The 26,062-nt window shown below is 36.5% G+C and overlaps 4 protein-coding genes across 5 annotated transcripts in view; 1 reads left to right on the forward strand and 3 right to left on the reverse strand.

Annotated features, from left to right (window-relative positions):
* LOC115428086 (glutamic acid-rich protein-like) overlaps positions 1-26,062 on the forward strand; it is a 657,495-nt gene that overhangs the window by 322,292 nt on the left and 309,141 nt on the right. The window lies entirely within an intron of this gene.
* LOC115428099 (zinc finger protein 771-like) overlaps positions 1-26,062 on the reverse strand; it is a 106,942-nt gene that overhangs the window by 31,456 nt on the left and 49,424 nt on the right. The window contains exons 2-4 of the mRNA XM_030146932.1: positions 25,427-25,521; positions 21,327-21,476; positions 3,233-3,430 (exon numbers count right to left, since the gene is read on the reverse strand). Coding sequence (XP_030002792.1) covers positions 3,233-3,430; positions 21,327-21,476; positions 25,427-25,521 — 443 coding nt within the window. The remainder of the gene's footprint in view (positions 1-3,232; positions 3,431-21,326; positions 21,477-25,426; positions 25,522-26,062) is intronic.
* The window catches only part of LOC115428071 (zinc finger MYM-type protein 1), a 179,357-nt gene that overhangs the window by 10,562 nt on the left and 142,733 nt on the right, over positions 1-26,062 (reverse strand). The window lies entirely within an intron of this gene.
* LOC115428066 (gastrula zinc finger protein XlCGF57.1-like) overlaps positions 1,836-26,062 on the reverse strand; it is an 87,887-nt gene continuing 63,660 nt past the window's right edge. The window contains exons 1-4 of one of the 2 annotated variants that reach the window (XM_030146879.1): positions 10,410-10,601; positions 8,663-8,954; positions 7,163-7,662; positions 1,836-3,172 (exon numbers count right to left, since the gene is read on the reverse strand). In XM_030146879.1, the coding sequence (XP_030002739.1) occupies positions 2,210-3,172; positions 7,163-7,662; positions 8,663-8,954 (1,755 nt within the window). In that variant the 5' untranslated portion in view covers positions 10,410-10,601 and the 3' untranslated portion in view covers positions 1,836-2,209. Of the gene's footprint in view, positions 3,173-5,980; positions 7,083-7,162; positions 7,663-8,662; positions 8,955-10,409; positions 10,602-26,062 lie in introns of those variants that run through there. The other variant, XM_030146877.1, reaches the window with a different exon arrangement.

Here is a 26,062-nt window from a genome sequence, read left to right on the forward strand (position 1 = left end):
CACATTCTAAAGTTCTCGCAGAAACAAATGGCAAAGCAGTAGTAGTAGTAGCAGTAGTAATAATAATAATAATACGCTTATTATGTTATAATATTACAGTATGCACAATATGTATATGTATAGATATATATATTTTAATAATCACATAACAGAAGTTATAATAAAGTGACAAAGTGATAATGCAATAGTAGTCATAACAATGATATACAAGCAATATAAGTATGAAAGTAATAATAATAATAATAATAATAATAATAAGTAGCAGCAGTGAGAGAACTAAGTTTCCAACAGTAAGAAAACAAACACTGCACACTAAAATAAGCAAACCACATTGCACCATAGAATTGCACAGTCCCTCTAAACAGAGATAGAGCAGACATCCAATGTTCTATCTCCTCTTCATGACATCCTTCTCATCTTCTCTCCTCCTGCTACTCCGCCCTCTCTGCCCGAGTCCAGAGTTGTACAGTTTGATGGCTCGGGGGACAAAGGAGTTTGTAGTTCTGTTTGTTTTAGTCCTGGGGATGGGAAGCCTGTCACTGATCAGACTTCTCTGGGCGCTGATGAGAGTGTGCAGTGGGTGACTGGCATCGTCCATGATGGCCAGTAATTTTTTGAGTGTCCTCTTCTCTGCAACTGTCACCTCCAGCCTGGAGGAGTCCCTTTTTGATGTGCTGCCACCTCAGCAGACTACAGCATAAAAGAGGACACTGGCGACCACAGACTGGTAGAACATCCACAGGAGTTTCGTGCAGATGTTAAAAGAACGCAGCTTCCTGAGGAAGTACATCCTGCTCTGGCCCCTCTTGTACAGGTGGTCTGTGTTACATGTCCATTCAAACTTGTTGTCCAGCCAAAGCCCAAGGTACTTGTAGCTGTCTACAGCCTCAACCTCAACTCCCTCAAAACACAACTGGTCGTGGATGAGATCTTGACTTCCCAAAGTCAATGACCAGCTCTTTAGTTTTTGAGGTATTGAGCTGTAGATGGTTCCTTGAGCACCAGACAGAAAACCCCTGCAGTCATCCTCTCAGTGCTCCCTGATACACCCCATGATGGCTGTGTCATCAGCAAACTTCTGTATGTGACACAGCTCTGAGGTGTACAGGGTGTAGAGGAGAGGGGCCAGCACCGTCTCCGGCGGTGCTCCTGTGCTACTGACCACAGTGTTAGATGTGATGATCTTCAACCTGACGTATTGTGGTCTTTCTGCCAGGTCAGGTAGTCATGGGTCCAGGACACCAGGCAGGGGTCTACTTGCATCCTGATCCATTTGTCCTGAAGCATAAGGGGCTGGATCGTATTGAAGGCACTTGAAAAGTCCAGAAAAAGGATCCTAACTGTGCCGCTTTCCTTATCCAGGTACAAGTGGGCTCGATGCAGGAGGTACAACATGGCATCCTCCACGCCAGCATCCTCCCGGTAAACTGGAGAGTCTTGAGCATGCTGAACCTGGGGTTGAGGAAGTGGAGGAGGAGCTGCTCCAGTGTCTCCATCGGGTGCGATGTGATTGCCACCGGTCTGCAATCATTCACCTCACTGGGCTGGGGGTTTTTTTGGAACTGGAACAATGCAGGATGTCTTCCACAAGGTGGGCACTCTCCCCAGGTGCAGGCTAAGGTTGAAAATGTGTTGTAGCAGCTCCCTCAGTTCAGCAGCGCAGGTCTAGAGCATCCATGGACACACCTTGCCAGGGCCCACTGCTTTCGTGTTCCAAAGCTTCCTTAATTCCCTCCTGACCTGGCCCACCGTTATGTAGGGACAACGGGACAAGGCTGTGAGGCAGGGAGGGGAGGCTTGTTGAAGGAAGAACCCCGCCTCTAATGTGATTTCAAGGTAGGTTTTTAAGGGACATGGTGGAAACTATTAGCAAATGTTTTTGTTGTCTTGGCTTTAACCTCTTTTACCTCTAGTTCTCAGCTGCTGTGATAATTTGAATCCTGTTAGTCTGACTCTTCAACTGCTGATCTCAGTAAAAAAAAAAAAAGAACATCTTTTCTTCTAATTACAAAGAGAATAGAAAAAAAAAGAAGAATACATTTAGATATGTTTTTAAGTGGCACCATAAAGAAAATAATTAAGAAAAAATAACAAAGAAAATAAAAAATATTATCAGTTAAAATTATTTATAGACTTCACTCTAAAGTATTCCTGGATCATTATTCTTCATGTTCTTTGGTCTCCGCCTAATTCCAGTGAAAATGTTTGTCTATTCTTTTGTGTGGATTTTCATATGTATCTGAAGATTAATTTTACGTTTGAAGCATTTCTGACAAACTATACAGCTGAAAGGTCTCTCTCCCGTGTGGAGCCTCATGTGACACTCCAAACCCGACTTCTGAGTAAATCTTTTACCACATTCTGAACAGCTAAATGGTTTCTCACCAGTGTGGAGCCTCATGTGACGCTCCACACTCGTCTTCTGAGTGAATCTTTTACCACATTCTGAACAGCTAAATGGTTTCTCACCAGTGTGGAGCCTCATGTGACGCTCCAGATCTATTTTCCAAGTAAGTTTTTTATTGCATTCTGAACAGCTAAATGGTTTCTCACCAGTGTGGAGCCTCATGTGACGCTCCAGATCTATCTTCCAAGTAAACTTTTTACTGCATTCTGAGCAGCTGAATGGTTTCTCACCAGTGTGAACCTTCATGTGAGCAGTTAAGTTTGACTTACTGGTAAATCTTTTCCCGCAAACGGAACAATCAAAAGGCCTTTCTCCTGTGTGGATTCTCATGTGTCTCCTGACCTCGCTTCTCTCTCCAAAACATTTGAGACACAGTGAACATGTGTACGGTTTTTCTCCAGTGTGGGACGTCATGTGACTGCGTAAACTTGACTTGTGTTTGAACCTGCTTCCACAAAGTGAACAACAAAATGGCTTCTCTCCAGTGTGGATTCTCATGTGGATTTCTAAATGTAATTTTCGAGAAAATGTTTTCCAACACACAGAGCAGTGGTATAGTTTCTTTTCACATCCCCCATCACTTAGAATCATGTCAGTATTCTTCATCATGTCTCTGGGTGAGTTGGTTTCCTGTGTCGTGTTTTTCTTCTGAGAAAAGGTTGCTTCACATTCAGGAGAACCAACCACTTTCTGTCCTGTGTGAGTGTCCATGTGTTCCTCCAGTAAACTCCTACTGTCAAGGGTTCTTCTCTCTACGTTCTCCATGTGGACCAGGATAATATCTGGCTCTGATCCTCCACCGTCGTCTCCATCAATTTCTGTTTCCATCTGTTGAGTTGAGCTGTTTGTTGGAAGCTTTGACTCAGGTTTGTGGTTCAGGGTCTGGTCTTCATCGCTGTCCTCTGTTTCCTCAGAGTCTTCCTTCTGCTCATCGGTTTTTGTTTGTAAATGTCTATGTGGATGGAAGCTGCTGGATGGTTCTGATCCTCCACAGTCCACTTTATTTGCTTCCACTTTGTTCTCCTCTGTTTGAGTTTGATTAAATTCATCATCATCTTCACTCTTCACAGGGACAGGAGTGGATGGGAACTTGGTGATATTCACTTCCTGGCTGGTCCACAGTTCCTCCTGTTCCTCTTTAATGTGCTGGGGCTCTAGTTCTGGTTCGTCCTGGTCCACAATGGGATTCCACTCCTGCTGCTCAGGAGAAACCTCATCTTTAAGCACTGACAGCTGCTGGACATCTGTAGGATATGAGGAAATACAGTTAGACTTTTCAGTTACAGTTACATTTTGGTGATAATACTGTCAGTTCTATTGTAAGAGTTTAAACAGCTCTGACATCAAGAATCCCCCACGGAGATAATAAATATTTCTTGACCTAAAAGAAAATGATCAGCCTATAAAAACCTAGATCTTTAGTAAAGGACAGGAATCAGTGAGATAAGAGTCGTGATAAAGATAAAAGAATCAGAATCGTGTTTCAGTGGTTTGGTGCATACATAAAACATGGAGTAAGTAAGAAGCCTGCAGTAAAAAATAAAATAAAACAACATAAAGAAGTAAGAGAATAAGCAAGTAAGCTAAAGTTCAAAATATACAATATACAGTGTGGACAATAGGTGTATTGATTACTTCCATCATAATGATACATACTCCTTAACCCTCAGGAAAACTGATTTAGACCTGTTTGTAGGGAGAGGTAATACTTTGGCAAACAGAACAGGAAGTTTTTCATTAATTCAATGCATGTTACAGTTAAAATTTCATATTAATGGTAAAAATAAGGATTATACTTGGAAATGAAAATATCCTATTTTAACTCTGAAAAGCCTGATCATCCAAAAGCATCTACTGATCTAAAATGTTTAATACCCACTGATCCACTAATCCTATCAATGTGTGTAAATAATTGGTGTAAAATGCAGTTTGTCATCAGACATGACCTATTTGAATGTTCAGAGGCTCTGTAGTGAACGTGGAAACACCATCATCTTCTACAACACTGACTCATCAGTAAAACCCAAATAATTTGAGAAATGACACTAAATGGAAACACTTGTTTTATGTTCAGAGAATGATTCATTTTGCTGACACAAATCTAATTTTCTTCATTTTTCTCTGCTTTGGTAAAATAACCTTTGAATTCATCCTGAGTTTTAGGACCATCTGCAGGACCATCTGAGCAAATTATAGTAAATTATTGAAATACACCCGATTTTCATTTTTTTTAAAAATACAAACCTCAGGGAATAATATTCATAAATGGTGATAAATCAGCTAGAAAAGGTCAAATGTATAGAAAAATAATAATTCGACAGTCACCATAAAAATTAGCTGTAGGTATGTAAAGCTTAAATATGTCAAATCTATATATGCCGTTTTATTTTATAAAGACCTTTGGTTAAACAAGAGACATATGTGTTCAAACCTGTTTTGTGAATCAGGACTCTGGGATTCCAAACACAGTCCAGTATTTGTTTTTGTCTCTGGTTTTCTTCTTTAGTTCGACAAAGTTCCTCCTCGTACTCTGCTATGGTTCTTTCAAACAGTCCAAATATCTCTTCAGCAGCTGCAGTTAGTCTCTGCTCCACCAACGATCTCAGAATCTGCACTTTTGGGGACATTTTACACCTTTACTTCACACAAACTCTGTCAGAAACAGTTTTATCTCCATCACATACTGGCAGGTCTGTTAGCAGCCAGCGAGCTAAGCTAACTTTAGCATCACTGAAAAAATAGCTGACACAAAATTTGAACACAGGGAAGTCCAGTCAGTCGGCTCCATTTGGATACAGATGTCCTGTTGGATCGGTTGGACTTAAACAGTATACAAGAGAAAACAGAGGACTTTCATTAAAAAATAAACATCGCTTCCGGAGTCACAGTGTATTCATGACGTCATGACAGCTCCTACAAAATAAAAGACAACAGACGATGAGGAGGAACCAGAAAACGATTAATTCTTGACAATCTAACAGTAGACAGTTGACATTTTCTTTGAGTTCCACTGTCAGAGTAACATTATTGTATTAGACCAGTAGTTCTCAAACATTTTACAGTGGAGTACCCCCTGAAATATACTTTTTTTTTAGCCAAATATCCATAATTCTTGCTTCAGCATTTGTGATTTAAATAAATAAATAAATAGGTAAATTTGTTCCTGTGCCAGAGGTGTTGGTTTTTATTTTCAAAAGTTTGTAAACAAACAACATATATTTAACTGTAATATATATATATATATATATATATATATATATATATATATATATATATATGTATGTATGTATATATATATATATATATATATATATATATATATATACACACACACACACACACAAACAATTTCAAAATAAATACATTTTGTGTGCAAAATATAAAGTGCCCTTTCATTTATAAGAAAAATAAATTGGTCATTAATTCATAAATGAACCTTTCACCAACAAAAAATAATTACATAGCAACTTAAATGAATCATTTTGAATACTAAAAAAAAAAACAAATCTTCTTAAAATGTTAAAACATTTATATGAATATATTTATTGCATTTTATATTTCAGCATTAATTCTGATTATTTATTTTGTATTCAGTACATGAGGACTTATTAAATACATTTTTCCAAAAGAAATTTCAATTACCCCTGGGCTTCTTCCAAGTACCCCTGGGAGTACATGTACCCCGCTTTGGGAGCCCCTGTATTAGACCACCACCCAACATGAGGTTTATCTCACAACTGCTCTCGAAAATTAACATTGATTATTACCAAAATAATTTTAATGTTTTTTTAATGGTTAATACATAATTTCTGTTTGAAAATGGTAAAATATCAAAAGCTCACTGAAAATGAAAAAGTCTGCTTTAAAGCACTTCATGATGCTGGACGGAGTCAAATAAGGAAAGGTGGTCTGAGACATTTCAAGATGATTTCAAGCTAAATTTTTGAGGGACATGGTGGAAACTATCAGTAAGTGTTTTTATTATGTTGGCTTTGACCTCTTTTACCTCCAGTTCTAAGCTGATGTCATAATTTAGATCCTGTTAGTCTGACTCTTCAACTGCTGATGTCAGTAAAGAGAAAAAAAATCCATCTTTTCTTGTAATTATAAATAGAAGATAACAAGCAAAGAATATACTTAAATTCATTTTTTTTTTTTTTTTTAAATGGCCACATAAAGAAAATAATTAAGAAAAATTAACAAAGAAAATAAGAAAAAAAATCTGTTGAAATTATTTATACAGACTTCACTCTGAAGCGTTCCTGTATCATTATTCATCATGCTCTTTAGTCTCTGTTGGTTTGATTTCTGTGAAAGTGTCTATTCTTTTGTGTGGATTTCCATATGTATTTGAAGATGATCTTTACGTTTGAAGCATTTCTGACAAACTATACAGCTGAAAGGTCTCTCTCCAGTGTGAAGCCTCATGTGTCGCCTCAAATCTGTCTTCTGAGTAAATCTTTTACCACATTCTGAACAGCTGAATGGTTTCTCACCTGTGTGAAGCCTCATTATGTGGAGTTCTACATTTTGTTTTCGAGAAAATGTTTTTGAGCACACAGAGCAGTAGTATAGTTTCTTTTCACATCCCACATCACTTAGAATCATGTCAGTATTGTTCATCATGTCTCTGGGTGAGTTGGTTTCCTGTGTCATGTTTTTCTTCAGAGAAAATGTTGCTTCACATTCAGAAGAACCCATCAGTTTCTGTCCTGTGTTCCTCCAGTCCATGTGTTCCTCCAGTAAACTCTCCATGTGGACCAGGTTAATGTCTGGCTCTGATCCTCCACCATCGTCTCCATCAGTTTCTGTTTCCATCTGTTCAGTTGAGCTGTTTGTTGGAAGCTTTGACTCAGGTTTGTGGTTCAGGGTCTGGTCTTCATCGCTGTCCTCGGTTTCCTCAGAGTCTTCATTCTGCTCATCGATTTTTGTTTGTAAATGTCTATGTAGATGGAAGCTGCTGGCTGGTTCTGATTCTCCACAGTCCACTTTATTTGCTGCCACTTTGTTCTCCTCAGTTTGTGTTTGATTAAGCTGTGACAACTTTACTTTCTCCTCATCATCATCTTCACTCTTCACAGGGACAGAAGTGAATGGAAACTTGGTGATATTAACTTCCTGGCTGGTCCACAGTTCCTCCTGTTCCTCTTTAATGTGTGGGGGCTCTGGTTCTGGTTCCTCCTGGTCCACAATGGGATTCCACTCCTGCTGCTCAGGAGGAACTTCTTCTTTAACCACCGGCAGCTTCTGGACGTCTGTAGGATACAAAGAAATACAGTTAGACTTTTCAGTTAGTTAGATTTTGATGATAATACTGTAAGTTCTTCTGTGAGAGTTTAGTTCAGTGATAACGATAAAGTGTATTCCATCCATCCATCCATTATCTTCCGCTTATCCGGGGCCGGGTCGCGGGGGTAACAGTCTAAGCAGGGATGCCCAGACTTCCCTCTCCCCAGACACCTCCTCCAGCTCTTCCGGGGGGACCCCGAGGCGTTCCCAGGCCAGCCGAGAGACATAGTCTCTCCAACATATCCTGGGTCTTCCCCGAGGTCTCCTCCCGGTGGGACATGCCCAGAACACCTCCCCAGGGAGGCGTCCAGGAGGCATCCGAAACAGATGCCCGAGCCACCTCAGCTGGCCCCTCTCGACGCGGAGGAGCAGCGGCTCTACTCCGAGCTCCTCCCTGGTGAAAGTGTATTTATTAGATAAAATCATACTGATACACACTCCTACAACCTCAGAAATCTATGATGTAGATCTGTATGTAGGGAGAGTTAACACTTTTACAAAAAGAACAATCAATTTTTAATTTACTACATACATGATACAGTGTAACTTTCATATTATTTGGAAAAATATAGTATTATTCTAGGAAATGACAATATCATATATTAACCATTAAAAGCCTGAATATTCAAAAGAATCTACTGAAATAAAATGTTTAATACCTGTTGATCCACTAATCCTATCAATACAAGTAAATAACTGAGGAAAACTCAGTTTGTCGTCTTTTTGTGGTCACTAGATATGACCCATTTGGACGTTTAGAGGCTCTGTAGCAGACGTGGGAACACTGTCACCTTCTGTAACATTGAGTCACCATTAAAAACCATATAGTTTTGATAAATGAAAGTGGATGGAGACACTTGTTTTATGCTCAGTTATCAATATACTAGTGCTATGTACTGACATAAAAATTGTTTGGTAAATCATGATATTTATTATTTTACATATTTAGTTGATATGATACGTTACAACTGTTTTGTCTTCTTGCTCGCATCGCTGCAGCATTTTCAGCTTGGCGCCGAGCTCTTTCTGTTGAAGTTTCATTTTGTCTTCTTGCTCGCATCGCTGCAGCATTTTCAGCTTTGCGCTGAAGTCTTTCTGGTGAAGTTTCATTTTGCCTTCTTGCTCGCATTGCTGCAGCATTTTTTGCTTGGCGTCGCTCTCGCTCTGATAACGACTCAGCTGCCCGACGGAACCTTTTTCTTTTAGCATTGGCTTTAAGATGATGTCCACTGAGACGGCTTTTTCTACGAGAAGGCATCTAAAAATACAAAAATGTACACATAATTATTAATAGTATTACAGTAAACAGGTTGACTTGCCAAAAATGTATTAAAAATTTTGTGAATTCCACTTGAATCAGAAGAAAATAGGATAAAAGGATCAGCAAAAATTGTGTTGATCCATTGCAAGAAGTCTCTATAAAAGGAGAAGGTAATTTTTTCAATTACAATTTTTTATTCTTCAAAACATAACTATTATTTGATTTCTATATATGTTACAATGAAAAGTATCTGATTAGAAGAGTATCTGATGTGACCCCCACACAAGGAGTATTCAAATCGATCATGTCCCAGGCCATTTGTTGTACTGGCTTCTAATTAGCAATAAACATTGAGTAAATACTGGTCAAAAAATTGTCTTTGCAACTTTGTCATAACTGATGAAAAAATAAATTAAGGTCCGCAAAACCTGTGAGCTCCCAAAGAATTTATTGACAGAAGTGATATTTTGGGCCGAGGCCCTTCATCAGAATTAGTCTGAAAATATTGGTCTTATCAGCTTGCCGTATTTACTAATCTCTTCCTTGACCAAAAATACATAAGTATGCCAAACTGCAGAAGTCACCTCTTTACGGATATGTGTGATGCCCAAGACACACACACACAGAGTCTACTTCCTTTTTACTTACATTACTTTAGTAGCACACGTGTATTCACCTCCTGAGACCCAGCTATGGGTTTTCTGTCCACATTTGTGGACAAGTTTCACAACTTTATACAAAAAAAGAAAACTGTCAACCACAAAGGACATTCCATAAAAATTTTTAAAAACTGCATCTGAAAAAACTGTTGCATTATGATGTTTCCAATATAGGCACTTATTTAATAAAAACAAAAAAAAAAAGCTTGTCCTTTGCTGACATATCCTGGGTCTTAGGAGGTTAATATTTTATTCTGAAGCCCTTGCACAGTTCACTTCTCTTAAAACTGTGATATGTGTATTTCATTTTATTCGCTTATACAGTCTCTTTTGCACTAAGTGTTTTGCTGCTAAACTGAACTGAGCTGCTAAAATGTTTTTCATTGTTCCTTTGATAGTGACAATAAAGATCTATTCTATTCTATTCTATTCTATTCTATTCTATTCCTTTAAAAAATATAAATAAAGATTTTGCTGAAAAAAAGTCTAATTTTCTTGAATTTTCTCTGCTTTGATAAAATAACCTTTGAATATACTGAGTTTTATGGGCATCTATATTAGCAGTAAATTAGAGAAATACACAAGATTTTCACAAATAAATGCAAACTGCAGGGGGTTTATATCAACAAATGGTGATAAATCACCTAAAAAAGATCAAATATAAAGAAAAAATAATTTGGCAGTTACCACAAAAATAGTTGTAGGGATGTAAAGCTTACATAACTAAAATGTATATATCCTGTTTCATTTCCATTAAGACCTTTGGATAAACTACAGACAAATGTGTCCAAACCTGTTTTGAGTATCAGGACTCTTGGATTCCAAACACAGTCCAGTATTTGTCTTTGTCTCTGGTTTTCTTCTTTGGTTCGACAAAGTTCCTCCTCGTACTCTGCTATGATTCTTTCAAACAGCCCAAATATCTCTTCAGCAGCTGCAGTTAGTCTCTGACCTCAGAATCTGCTCCTTTTGGGATTTTTTTTTTTTTTTTTTTACCTTTTCTTCACACAAACTCAGTCAGAAACAGTTTATCTCCATCACACACTGACAGGTCTGTCAGCAGCCAGTGAGCTAAGCTAACTTTAGCAACACTGAGCTAATAACAGATAGATCAGGAGTTAAACACAGAATATGAAAAGAACAAAGTCCAGTCAGTCGGTTTCATCCGGACACAGAGGTTCTGCTGGTTCGGTTGGACTTAAACACACACTATACAGAAGAAAAGGGAGGACTTTGATTAGAAGTAAGCCATGTATATTTGAAGACGCTTAAGCGCTTCCGGGGTCAGAGTGTATTCGTGACGTCATGGCAGCTCCTAAATCTATAGATTTAAAAAAATAAATAAATAAAAATAAAACAAAATATTAGTATTAAGTTAACATTTTTTCTTTTGTTAATTCCATTGTCAGGGTAACATTAATGTGTTAGACCACCTAATGTGAAGTTTACGCCACAGCTGCTGTAGATTATTAACATTGATATTTACCAAAATAATTTTTACTGTAATGGTTAATACATGAAATTCCTGATTACTGTTGAAAATCATAAAATGTCAAAAGCTCAATGAAAATGACAAAGTCCGCTTTAAAGTAGTTCATGATCCTGGATGGACTCAAACAGGGAAAGGATAGTGAGAGGTGGTCTGATACATTTGTTAAGCACTGGATTTGTCCAAACTAAACCATAAATCCACAAAGAAAACTACGGGTATTATTGACAGAAGCTGGTGTTGGTAGTAGACTAGTAACAGACAGTAAAATAAGAGCTCAAAAGTTAAAAACTGAATCTGATCAAAGTAATAAAACTTTCACCACCCACGAAGTAATAGTCTGCCACCATCAACAAATAAATCCATAGTTAACTGTACAGATATTAACACCAAATAAAGGAGTAATTGCTGACAAATTCTGATTTCAGGTTGTTTTTTTTTTATTGAGTCTGATTTAGTTGAGATAGAAACTTTTTCCTTCAGTAGCAGAAGAAAGGCTCATTTTTCTTGTCTTGTGTTCAGTACATTTACTGATTCATAACATTGAGTCTGATGTTCAGTTATGTAGATTTGTAAGTTATGTATTTATAACTTTGACTCATGTTAATTTCGACAATAACACTGGTCAACAACAAATTTATTAAGTTTTTTGAGCTGATTTAGGATAATTTTGGTGTGCTGAATCCAAAAATCACATTAATTTTGCTCAATCAGGTCAACTTTCTGAACTATGCTACATATTGGCTTTTTAACATTTTTGCTTACATTTATGGGCATTTTCACATCATATGATACAAAATTCTTTCATATTTCTTGCAATAAACAAGTTCTGAAGATTTTACTTTTGCCAATTTATGATTAATGGTTTTTTTAATATTACAGGTGAATGAAATGGCTTCGACTAGAAGATCTTGCAAAAATAAGCCTGACGTATTCTGCTACATCTGCGGTGAATACACCATTGTACCTAACAGGAATCAAGTCACAAGTTTCATAAAGTGTGTTTACCAATCTTATTTTGGTATTAATTATTATATTTTGTGAGAAGATCAAATTTTTCAAATTCAAATTAGAAAAAAAACCTGACCTGATTGAGAAAAACAGATGTCATTTTTGGATTTAGTGGCGCAAAAGGGTCCTAATTCAGTTGAAAAAATCTAGACAACTTGCAAAAAACATTTTTTTGTAACCCATTGTATATGTTTATTATAGAGTCAAAGATGAATTTCAAACATGTATCATGTGATTTCTAGTTAGGTTCTTGAGGGACATGGTGGAAATTATCAGCAAACATTTTTATTGTGTTGGCTTTAACCGTTTTTACCTCTAGTTCTCAGCTGATGTGATAATTTGGATCCTGTTAGTCTGACTCTTCAACTGCTGATCTCAGTAAGAAAAAAAAAAAAAAACAGATTATTTTCTTCTAATTAGGAAGAAAAGAGAACAGACAAGGAATACACTTATGTTCATTTAACAAAAAATAAATAAATGATAATTTAAAAAAAAAAAAATGGCACCATTCAGACATTTAAAAAAAAAAAAAAAAAAGTACATAAAAAATAATAATAAAAAAAAAAAAATCAGTTTAAATTACTTGGGCAATTTTACTGTAAAACGTTCCTGTAAGATTATTCTTCATATTATTTAGTCTTTGTAGTCTGATTCCTGTGAATGTAATGTTCTGCCTATTCTCTTGTGTGGGTCTTCATATGCAGCTGAAGATGATCCTTACGTGTGAAGCATTTCTGACAAACGACACAGCTGAAAGGTCTCTCTCCTGTGTGGAGCATCATGTGTCGCCTCAACTCTGTCGACTGAGTAAATCTTTTACTGCATTCTGAACAGCCAAATGGTCTCTCTCCAGTATGGAGCCTCATTATGTGGAGTTCTACATTGTGTTTTCGTAAAAATGTTTTCAAGCACACAGAGCAGTGGTATAGTGTCTTTTCACATTCTTTTTCATTTTGTCTTCTTGCTTGCATCACTGCAGCATCTTCAGCTTGGCACTGAGCTCTTTCTGTTGATCTTTCATTTCGTCTTCTTGCTTGCATTGGTGGAGCATTTTCAGCTTGGCGCTGAGCTCTTTCATGTTGTCTTCTTGCTCGCATCGCTGCAGCATTTTGTGCTTGGCGATAAGCTCTTTCTGCTGATGTTTCATTTTGTCTTCTTGCTCGCATTGCTGCAGCATTTTTTGCTCGGCGCTGCGCTCGCTCTGATGAAGACTCAGCTGCCCGACGGGACCTTTTTCTTTTAGCCTCATCTTTAAGATGTTTTCCACTAAGACGGCTTTTTCTACGAGGAGGCATCTAAAAATACAAAAATGTAAACATAATTATTAATAGTATTAAGGTAAATAGGTTGTCTTGTCAAAAATGTATTTAAAATGTTGTGAATTCCATTTGAATCAGAAGAAAATAGGACAAAAAGATCACCGAAATTTAAGTAATAATAATAAGTATACCAAACTGCACCAGTCACCTCTTTCTGAATTTTGTGTGATGCCCAAGACACACAAACAGAGTCCACTTCACTTTAAAAATATAAATACTTTGCTGAAAAAAAGCCTACTTTTCTTCAATTTTCTCTGCTTTGATAAAATGACCTTTGAATTTACGGAGTTTTGTAAACATCTACATGAGCAGTAAATTAAATAGAGCAAGATGTGCAAGATTTTCACAAATAAATGCAAAACACAGGGGATAATATTAATAAATGGCGATAAATCATATAGAAAAGGTCAAATGTAGAGAAAAAACAATTTGGCAGTCACCACAAAAGTAGTTGTAGGTATGTAAAGCTTAAATGACTAAAGTCTATATATATGTTGTTTCATTTCCATTAAGACCTTTGGCTAAACTAGAGACAAATGTGTTCAAACCTGTTGTGTGTATCAGGACTCTTGGATTCCAAACACAGTCCAGTATTTGTCTTCGTTGCTAGTTTTCTTCTTTAGTTCGACAAAGTTTCACCTCGTACTCTGCTATGGTTCTTTCAAACAGCCCAAATATCTCTTCAGCTGCTGCAGTTAGTCTCTGCTCCACCAACGATCTCAGAATCTGCACCTTTTGGGAAACTTTTCACCTTTTAAACTCCATCAGAAACAGTTTATCTCCATCACACACTGACAGGTCTGTTAGCAGCTAGCGAGCTAAGCTAACTTTAGCATCACTGAGCTAATAACAGACAAATCTGGAGTAAAACAGACACAGAATGTGAAAAGAACAAAGTCCAGTCAGCCGGTTTCATCCGGATACAGAGGTTCTGCTGGTTTGGTTGGACTTAATCAAACACTATACATGAGAAAACGGAGGACTCTGATTAGAAGTAAACAATGAAGTTAAAGATGCTTAAGTGCTTCCGGGGTCAGAGTGTATGCGTAACGTCCTGATAGCTCCTACAAAATAAAAGACTACAGATGATCAGGAGGAACCAGAAATCTATTGATTTTTTGTAAACGTATCAGTATTGAGTTGACATTTTCTGTTTATTCCATTGTCAGAGTAACATTAATGTATTAGACCACCACCCAATATGAAGTTTATGCCACAGCTGCTCTATATTAGTAACACTGATATTTAACAAAATAATTTGTAATGTTACTGTAATGGTTAATACATGAAATTCCTGATTGCTGTTGAAAGCAGTACAATGTCAAAAGCTCCCTGAAAATGAAAGAGTCAGCTTTAAAGCAATTCATGATCCTGGATGGACTCAAATAGGGAAAGGTGGTCTGAGATATTTATTAAGCACTGGATTTGTACAAACTAAACCATAAATCCACAAAGCAAATTACTGGTATTATTTACAGAAGCTGATGTTGGTAGGATACTAATAACAGACAGTAAAATAAGAGCTTAGAAGTTAAAAACTGATCTGACCAAAGTAATAAAATGTTCACCACCCACCAAGTAATAGTCTGCCACCATCAACAAATAAATCCACAGTTAACTGTACAGATATTAACACCAAATGAAGTAACAATTGTATACTATTACATATTTACAAAAATATATATTTTTTTAAGTATTAAGAAAAATGTTTCTATCTCAAGAATATAAATTTACACTCAAAGTTTAATACAGTCACGGGTCTCATTTAGGAAATATTCCCATTATAATCTCATCTGCCACCATAACAGAAAGTTCTAAATCCCCGGTAAAAAAAAAAAAAAAAAACTATTATATCTTGTTATCACAGATATAAATTTGCTTGTATGTTATGACAAAGCTACAGCACTAAAAGAACTACTTAATGAAAGTGAAGAAAAAACTCTATCCTCATTCAGGTCCAAGATATACATTTAGAAATAATAAATTGCATTTAGTTGTTTGGTATCTTACCTCAAATTTCCACATAGACTGTAAAAATAATTACATCATGATCCAATGTATGTATTTATAAATACATGCTTTTGTCCACTGTTGACATTTAATAATGTCTATTAGCAGGTAATGACTGGATAACCTGGGTAGGTAACCAATCTTCTGGTAAAGGTCAAGATCCCTGCAATGTCAGAGGAGGGCACGAAAGCCTTAAAAACAGAGCTGAGAAGTAACGAGTACATATATCGACATAAAAATATACATTTGTAGATTTTCAAATGGTTCACTCTTAAGTAATAAAAAGCTGAAATCTGGACGTTCGTTTGTATTCAGATTGAAGAACACAACTGTTGATCTCAACAACAAAAAAATATAAACATCATTTTCTTCTAATTAGAGAAAAAAGAGAACAGACAAGTGATATACTTACATTCATTTTTTTTTAAAAATGGCACCATACAGAAAAATTTTTTTAAAAAATGAACATGAAAAAATAAGAAAAAAAAACATGAGTTGAAATTATTTAGGCAGATTTTACTGTAAAACGTTCCTGTAAGATTATTCTTCACGTTCTTTAGTCTTTGTAGGTCTGATTCCTGTGAATGTAACGTTCTGCCTATTCTCTTGTGTGGGTCTTCATATGCAGCTGAAGATGATGTTTACGTGTGAAGCATTTCTGACAAACGACACAGCTGAAAGGTTTCTCTCCTGTGTGCAGCATCATGTGTCGCCTCAAATCCGTTGACTGAGTAAATTTCTTGCTGCATTCTGAACAGCCAAATGGTCTCTCTCCAGTGTGAAGCCTCATTATGTGGAGTTCTACATTTTGTTTTCGAGAAAATGTTTTCAAGCACACAGAGCAGTGGTATAGTGTCTTTTCAAATTCTTTTTCATTTTGTCTTCTTGTTCGCATCACTGCAGCATCTTCAGCTTGGCGCTGAGCTCTTTCTGTTGATCTTTCATTTTGTCTTCTTGCTCGCACTGGTGGAGCATTTTCAGCTTGGCGCTGAGCTCTTTCATGTTGTCTTCTTGCTCGCATTGCTGCAGCATTTTGTGCTTGGCGATAAGCTCTTTCTGTTGATGTTTCATTTTGTCTTCTTGCTCGCATTGCTGCAGCATTTTTTGCTCGGCGCCGCGCTCGCTCTGATGAAGACTCAGCTGCCCGACGGGACCTTTTTCTTTTAGCCTCATCTTTAAGATGTTTTCCACTAAGACGGCTTTTTCTGCGGGAAGGCATCTAAATATACAAAAATGTAAACATAATTATTAATAGTATTAAGATAAATAGGTTGTCTTGTCAAAAATGTATTTAAAATGTTGTGAATTCCTCTTGAATCAGATGGAAATAGGAGAAAAGGATCTGCAAAACTTGTGTTGATCCATTGTAAGAAGTCTCTATAAAATGATAATGTAATTTCTGAAATGTTTATTATTCAAAACATAACTATTATGTGATTTCTGTATGAGTTAGAATGAAAAGTATCTGATTAGAAAAGTACCTAATGTGACCCCCACAAAGGGAGTATTCAAAATGGGACAAAGTGGGTATCAATGTTTGTCTTTCAAAATGGGGCACTGGACAAAAGTTGCAAAAGTTTTCTCAGCTAATGTTTTTGATTTACCAAAATGTTTTGGTTATTGTGAGTTGTTTCAATAAAAGGTTCACATTTTTGATGCCAGAGACACGAATACACACAAAGACACACACACACACAGACACACTTCTCTTTTAAAATATAAAAATTTTGCTGAAAAAGGTCTAATTTTTAAAAAATTTCCTTGCTTTGATAAAAAAAAAAAAAAACTTTGAATTTACTGAGCTGCATGGGCATATACATGAGCAGTAAATTAAATAGAGAAATACACAAGATTTTCACTAACAAATGCAAAATACAGGGGATGATATTAACAAATGGTGATAAATAACCAAGAAAAGGTCAAATGCAAAGAAAAAAATGATTTGGCAGTCACCACAAAAATAGTTGAAGGTATGGAAAGCTTAAATAACTAAAATGTATATATTCTATTTCATTCCATTAAGACCTTTGGCTAAACTAGAGATAAATGTGTTCAAACCTGTTTTGTGTATCAGGACTCTTGGATTCCAAACACAGTCCAGTATTTGTCTTTGTCTCTGGTTTTCTTCTTTAGTTCGACAAAGTTCCTCCTCGTACTCTGCTATGGTTCTTTCAAACAGCCCAGATACCTCTTCAGCAGCTGCAGTTAGTCTCTGCTCCACCAGTGACCCCAGAATCTGCACCTTTTGGAATTTTCCCCCCACCTTTCCTCCACACAAACTCCGTCAGAAACAGTTTATCTCCATCACACACTGACAGGTCTGTTAGCTGCTAGTGAGCCAAGCTAACTTTAGCAACACTGAGCTAACGACAAATAGATCAGGAGTAAAACACACAGAAGGTGAACGGACCAAAGTCCAGTCAGTCGGTTTCATCCGGACACAGAGGTTCTGCTGGTTTGGTTGGACCTAAAGAAACACTATACAAGAGAAAACGGAGGACTTTGATTAGAAGTATACCATGTAAAGTTAGAGACGTGTAAGCGCTTCCGGGGTCAGAGTATATTCGTGGCGTCACGACAGCTCCTACAATATAAAAGACTACAGATGATCAGGTATTGGAATAATCTCATTCCAAAACTGAAAAGGAAGAAAATCTGGTGTCTACCCTCTAAATATTTAATTATAAACAAGATAAAAAGAAGTTTCTCTCAAATTCATTCATCATTTTTATCCTTGCAAAATATAGTGGCAATCTAGGCACAAAAAATGCCACTTGGGGGAATTTGAAGCCATTTCCAACTCGTGATGGTGTATGAAAAAAAGGTCCGCCATGGATGTGTGTTTAATATTTTATTTACTTGCAAATTGTAAAAAAAAAAAAAAAAAAAAAAAAAAAAAAAAAACACCTACAAAAAGGGCTGAATGACTTAAAATGATCTCATATACAAAGGACAAAATTCCTAATAACACCCATTCACGGTCACACACACAGGCACGGTGAAAAAACTCTGTGGCTTCCCATCGCTCAAAAAAATCCACTCTGATGACTTGTGTCTCCCTTACATAACCTCTGCCTGGCTGATTGCTACCTATGCCCACAGGTGTGCAGGTCACCCTAGCAACCAAGTGCCTCACCACAAATACGCGCTCACTTTCACACATACAAACACACACGCAGCACAAATCTAAATTGGCTACAACACAAACTGTTCCTACAGAGATATAAAGGGGACATCAGTGTGGATTGCTCCTTTTGTTAATCAATCAGAAAAAAATTTACATCATCTGTTTTGGTCCTGTACCTTCTCAAGTGTTTTCTGGCAAGATGTCTGTTTTTTTATTTGTCAAAATATTGATTCTGATTTTTCTCTTACTTATGCAAAAACATTGTTTGGTATTTTCTCATATCTTGCTAACAAATCAGATCAATATTATGTCATCAATCTAATTCTATTTTTAGCAAAATACCACATTCATAAATCCAAATTCTCCAATCACAAACCTTCCTTTTTAATCTTTAAAACTGAGCTTACTCAATATATTTCAAGTATTCAGTATTCTGAAAATAAAACAGAGATGATGATTCAGAAGATGCTGACACTTGAGATGCTGTAACAGTCTGTAAACAGTCAAATTTATCAACACATATCAGGTTGGTGTAGGCCTGTTTGAAAGTTCTATAGTTTCGAATGTATAATAATACATTACATACCTTCTGTGGCTGCCTGTTTATTTTTCCAGCATGCAGATGAGATCTGTATTCTTGTTCATACTTGATTCTAGTTCAGATTCTAGATTCTAGTTCAGTTTAGTCTAGTCTAGTTTCATTGCTTGTTTTGTACTCTTCTGTTTACTGTACGGTGTCCTTGAGTGCCAAGAAAGGCGCCTATAAATAAAATGTATTATTATCATAATTATTATTATTAGATTCAAGACTCTAGAATTAACAGACCAAGAATCATTTGGACACAAGGTGCAACATTTTCTGTTGTGTTCTCTATCATGTCTGATACAAGCAGATAAACAGATGGGTTGTAGACTGTTTCCAAAACCAATTTCCTGTGACTCTTGACAAATTCTGATTTCAGGTTTTTGATTCAGCCCGATTTAGTCAAGATAGAAACTTTTTCCTTCAGTAGCAGAAGAAAAGCTTTGGTTTTTTTGTCCTGTGTTCAGCTCCACATTTACTGATTCATTACATTGAGTCTGATGTTCAGTTATGTAGATTTGTAAGTTATGTAATTATTACTTTGACTCACACGATAATTTCAACAATTATGTTCATTGTAGGGTCAAAGATGAATTTCAAACATGTATAATGTGATTTTTAGGTAAGTTCTAAAGGGACGTAGTGGAAACTATCAGCAAATATTTTTATTGTGTTGGCTTTAACCTCTTTCACCTCTAGTTCTCAGGTGATGTGATAATTCGGATCCTATTAGTCTGACTCAACTGCTGATCTCAACAACAAAAAAATATAAACATAATTTTCTTCTAATTAGAAAGAAAAGAGAAGAGATGAGGGATATACTTACATTCATTTAACAAAAAAAAATGGCACCATACAGAAATAATTTTTAAAAATGAACATAAAAAATAAGAAAAAAAAAAAGCATTTGAAATTATTTAGGCAGATTTACTCTAAAACATTCCTGTAAGGTTATGCCTTATATTCTTTAATCTCTGTAGGTCTGATACCTGTGAATACTGTATAACATTCTGCCTATTCTCTTGTGTTGGTCTTCATATGCAGCTGAAGATGATGTTTATGTGTGAAGCATTTCTGACAAACTACATAGTTGAAAGGTTTCTCTCCTGTGTGGAGCATCATGTGTCGCCTCAAATCCATCATCTGAGTAAATCTTATCCTGATGTGATAATTTGGATCCTGTTAGTCTGACTCTTAAACTGCTGATCTCAACAACAAAAAAATATAAACATTATTTTCTTCTTATTAGAAAGAAAAGAGAACAGATGAGGGATATACTTACATTCATTTAACAAAAAAATGGCACCATATGGAAAATAATTTAAAAAAATGATCATACAAAATAGAAAAAAACAATGAGTTGAAATTATTTAGGCAGATTTTATTCTAAAATGTTCCTGTAAGATTATTCTTTATATTCTTTAGTCTGTGTTGGTCTGATTCCTGTGAATGTGACATTCTGTCTATTATCTTGTGTGGATCTTCATATGCGTCTGAAGATGATGTTTACGTGTGAAGCGCTTCTGACAAACTACACAGCTAAAAGGTCTCTCTCCTGTGTGGACTCTCATGTGTCTCTTGAAATTACTACTGTCTCCAAAACACTTGTGACACAGTGAACACCTGAATGGTTTTTCTCCTGTGTGGGACATCATGTGGATTTCTAAATGTGACTCCCACCAGAAGGTTTTCGAGCACACAGAACACTGGAATAGTTTATGTTCAAATCCCATATCACTAAGGGTCAAATCATTATTCATCATCATGTCTCTGAGTGAGTTGTTTTCCTGTGTCATGTATTTCCTCCGAAAAAATGTTGCTTCACATTCAGAAGAACCAACCAGTTTCTGTCCTGTGTGAGTGTCCATGGGTTCCTCCAGTAAACTCTTACTGTCAAGGGTTCTTCCCTTTATGCTCTCCATTTGGACCAGGATAATGTCTGGCTCTGATCCTCTACCGTCATCTCCATCAATTTCTGTTTCCATCTGTTGAGTTGAGCTGTATGTTGGAAGCTTTGACTCAAGTTTGTGGTTCAGGGTCTGGTCTTCATCACTGTCTTCGATTTCCTCACAGTCTTCATTCTGCTCATCGGTTTTTCTTTGTAAATGTCTATGTGGATGGAAGCTGCTGGATGGTTCTGATCCTCCAAAGTCCCCTTTATTTGTTTCCACTTTGTTCTCCTCAGTTTGTGTTTGATTCAGCTGTGAGGACTTAACTTTCTTCTCAAAATCATTATCTCTCTTCATAGGGACAGGAGTGGATGGGAAGTTGGTGATATTAACTTCCTGGCTGGTCCACAGTTCCTCCTGTTCCTCTTTAATGTGCTGGGGCTCTAGTTCTGGTTCGTCCTGGTCCACAATGGGATTCCACTCCTGCTGCTCGGGAGAAACCTCATCTTTAAGCACTGACAGCTGCTGGACATCTGTAGGATATGAGGAAATACAGTTAGACTTTTCAGTTACAGTTACATTTTGGTGATAATACTGTCAGTTCTATTGTAAGAGTTTAAAAAGGGCTGATACAAAGAATCCCCCCCCCCCGAGACAATAAATATTTGTTGACCTTAAAGAAAACTACCAGCCAATAAAAACCTACATCTTAAGTAAAGAACAGAAATCAGTGAGAAAAGAGTAGTGATAAAGATAAGTGTATTGATTAGATGCATCATAATGATACATACACCTTAACCCTCAAGAAAATTGTGATTAAGACCTGTATGTAGGGAGAGGTAATACTTTTTACAAACAGAACAGTAAATTTTTCCTTGATTAATGCATTTTACTGTTAAAATTTCATATTATTTGTGGAAAAAAAAAAAAAGGATTATACTTGCAAATGAAAATATCCTATATTATCTCTTAAAAGCTGGATCATCCAAATACATCTACTGATCTTCAACATTTAATATCCACTGATCCACTAATACTACCAATACATGTTAAAAAAAAAAAAAAAAAAAAAAAAAAAACTTGTGTAAAATACAGTTGGTCATCAGACATCACCTATTTGAATGTTCAGAGGCTCTGTCGTGAATGTGGAAACCGCCATCATCTTCTACAACACTGACTCACCAGTAAAACCCATGTAATTTGAGAAATGACAGTGGATAGAGACACTTGTTTTATACTCAGATACTGACACATTTTGCTGACAAAAATCTTATTTTCTTCGGTTTTCTCTGCTTTGATAAAATAACCTTTCAATTTATTCTAAGTTTTATGACCATCTACATGAGCAATAAATTAAATATAGAAATATACCCAATTTTCATTGAAAAATGCAAACCACAGGGGATAATATTCATAAATAGTGATAAATGACCTAGAAAAGGTCAAAGGCAGAGAAAAAATAACGTGGAAGTCGTCACAAAAATACGGAAGCGTATTGCATTCACAAAAAAAAATAATTTCGGCTCTGTTTTTCTGAATTAATGACATAATTATCTCATAATTAATGAATCCACATTTGCACTCTTCTGCTGTGTATATTTTCTTTAATGCTGGTGAATGTCATTTTATGTGACTTCATTAATGCCAACTCCCATCACCGCGGTCGTGCCCTGTCAGGAAGCAGGGTTACAGGCTTCGAGCGCCGGTGTGGTTGAAGGGCTTGATCCGTGCACAAAGCGGGGCTTGGTTCTGATTTCTGTGAACGAAACTAGTTCCATGATCCGTAATCGGAACCGGTTACGAGAACGGAAACAACTTCACGCTCCCCCGAGAGGCTTTCAGCAGCACAGATAGAAGGAGCTCCTGCCTGGACCAGGGACCACTGTCCCACTGACACAGAAACACAGCCACATTTTATTTTTTTTCAGAAAACAGTATCTCGTAAACTCAGAAAAACAGAACTTTTTTTTCAGGAAACAGTATTTCATAAACTCAGAAAAACAGAGCTTTTTTTTTTTCAGGAAACAGTATCTCATAAACTCAGAAAAACAGCGCCGATTTTTTTTTTTTTTTTTACTTATTTTTTCTCGTAATTATGAGATAATTTTCTCATTAATTCAGATAAACAGAGCCGAAATTATTTTTTTGTGTGTGAATGCAATACGCTTCCGTACAAAAATAACCAAAGCTTAAATAACTAAAATGTATGTATATTCTGTTTTACTTTTATAAAGACCTTTAGATAAACTAGAAACAAATGTGTCCAAACCTGTTTTGTGTATCAGGACTCTCGGATTCCAAACAGAGTCCAGTATTTGTCTTTGTCTCTGGTTTTCTTCTTTAGTTCGACAAAGTTCCTCCTCGTACTCTACTATGGTTCTTTCCAACAGCTCAAATATCTCTTCAGCAGCTGCAGTTAGTCTCTGCTCCACCAACGATCGCAGAATCTGGACTTTTTGGGACATTTCTCACTTTTTCTTCACAGAAACTCCTTCAGAAACAGTCTGTCTTCATCACACACTGACAGGTCTGTTAACAGTTAGCGAGCTAAGCTAACATTAGCATCACTGAGTTAATAACAGATAAATCAGGAGTAAAACAAACACAGAATGTGAACAGAACAAAGTCCAATCAGTTGGTTTCACCCGGATACAGATGTTCTGCTGGTTCGGTTTGACTTAATCAAACACTATACAGGAGAAAACGGAGGACTTTCATCAAAAATAAACCACGTAAAGACTCTTTAGCGCTTCCGGAGTCAGTGTATTCATGACGTCATCACCCTTCCTACAAAATAAAAGACTACAGATTAGCTAGAGGAACCAGAAAAGTATTAATTCTTTAAAATGTAGCAGTATCGAATAGACATTTTTTTAGTTCCACTGTCAGAGTAACATTAATGTATTCGACCACCACCCAATGTGAAGTTTATCCCACAGCTGCTCTAGATTATTAATATTGATAATTACTAAAATAATTTCTAAAGTTTCTGTAATGGTTAACACATGATAATTTCAGTTGAAAATGAAAACATCAGAAGCCCAAAAATGAAAGAGTTCAGTTTAAAGCAGTTCATGATGCTGGACTGAGTCAAATTGTGAAAGGTGGTCTGATACATTTGTTCAGTACTGTATTTGTACAAACTAAAACACTCATCCACAAAATCAAACTACTGGTATTATTGGTAGAAGCTGGTGGCGGTCATAGATAAATAACAGACAGTAAAATAAGAGCTGCTTCTCAGCTGCTGTGTGGATCCTGTTAGTCTGACTCTTCAACATCTGATCTAAGTAAAAAAAAAAAAAGAAATCCATATTTTCCTGTAATTATAAAGAGAAGACAACAAATGAAGAATATATTTACATTTATTTTAATAAATGGCACCATAGAGAAAATACTTAAGAAAAATTTACAAAGAAAATAATAATAATAATAATAAAAAAAGTCAGTCAAATTTGTTTAGACGGACTTCACTCTGAAGCATTCCTGTATCATTATTCATCATGTTCTTTAGTCCTTGTAGGTCCAATTCCTGTGAAAGTGTCTGTCTATTCTTTTGTGTGGATCTTCATATGTATCTGAAGATGATCTTTACGTTTGAAGCATTTCTGACAAACTATACAGGTGAAAGGTCTCTCTCCAGTGTGAAGCCTCATGTGTCGCCTTAAATCTGTCTTCAGAGTAAATCTTTTACCACATTCTGAACAGCTAAATGGTTTCTCTCCAGTGTGGAGCCTCATCAAATGGAGTTCTACATGCTGTTTTCGAGAAAATGTTTTCAAGCACATAGCACAGTGGTATCGTTTTTTTTCACATCCCACATCACTTAGAATCATGTCAGTATTCATCATCATGTCTCTGGGTGAGTTGGTTTCCTGTGTCATGTTTTTCTTCTGAGAAAATGTTGCTTCACATTCAGAAGAACCAACCAGTTTCTGTCCTGTGTGAGTGTCCATGCATTCCTCCAGTAAACTCTTATCGTCAAAGGTTCTTCCCTTTACACTCTCCGTGTGGACCAGGTTCATGTCTGACTCTGATCCTCCACCATCGTCTCCATCAGTTTCTGTTTCCATTTTTTCAGTTGAGCTGTTTGTTGGAAGCTTTGACTCAGGTTTGTGGTTCAGGGTCTGATCTTTATTGCTGTCCTCAGTTTCTTCTTTCTGCTCATCAGTTTTTCTTTGTAAATGTCTATGTGGATAGCTGGCTGGTTCTGATCTTCCACAGTCCACTTTATTTGCTTCCTCTTTGATCTCCTCAGTTTGTGTTTGTTTAAGCTGTGAGGACTTAACTTTCTTCTCATCATCCTCACTCTTCACAGGGACAGGAGTGGATGGAAACTTGGTGATATTCATTTCCTGGCTGGTCCACAGTTCCTCTTTAATGTGTGAGGGTTCTGGTTCCTTCTGGTCCACAATGGGATTCCACTCCTGCTGCTCAGGAGGAACTGCTTCCTCAACCACCGACAGCTGCTGGACGTCTGTAGGATACGAGGAAACACAGATAGACTTTTCAGTTACAGTTAGATTTTGGTGATAATACTGTCAGGTCTACTGTGAGAGTTTAGTTTAATGATAATGATAATAAGTTTATTGATTGGATAAAATCGTAATGATACACACTCCTAAAATGTCAGAAAACTATGATGTAGATCTGTATGTAGGGAGAGGTAATATTTTTTCAAAGAGAACAATCTGTTTTACATTTACTGAATAAATGATACAGTGTAAGTTTCATGTTATTTTGAAAATAAAGGAGTATTGTTGGAAATGAAAACATCCTTCCTATATTAACCTTTAAATATCTGAACATCCAAAAGCATCTACTGGTCTAAAATGTTTAATACCTGTTGATCCACCAATCTTATCAATACATGTAAATAACTGAGGCAAATGTAGTTTGTCATCTTTTCATGTTCATCAGATACGACCCATTTGGACGATCAGAGGCTCTGTAGCAGATGAGGAAACAGTCATCTTCTGTAAGATTGAGTCACCAGTAAAAACCATATGGTGAAAGTG

This window comes from Sphaeramia orbicularis, chromosome 11, assembly GCF_902148855.1.
Source record: "Sphaeramia orbicularis chromosome 11, fSphaOr1.1, whole genome shotgun sequence".
Lineage (NCBI taxonomy): Eukaryota > Metazoa > Chordata > Actinopteri > Kurtiformes > Apogonidae > Sphaeramia > Sphaeramia orbicularis.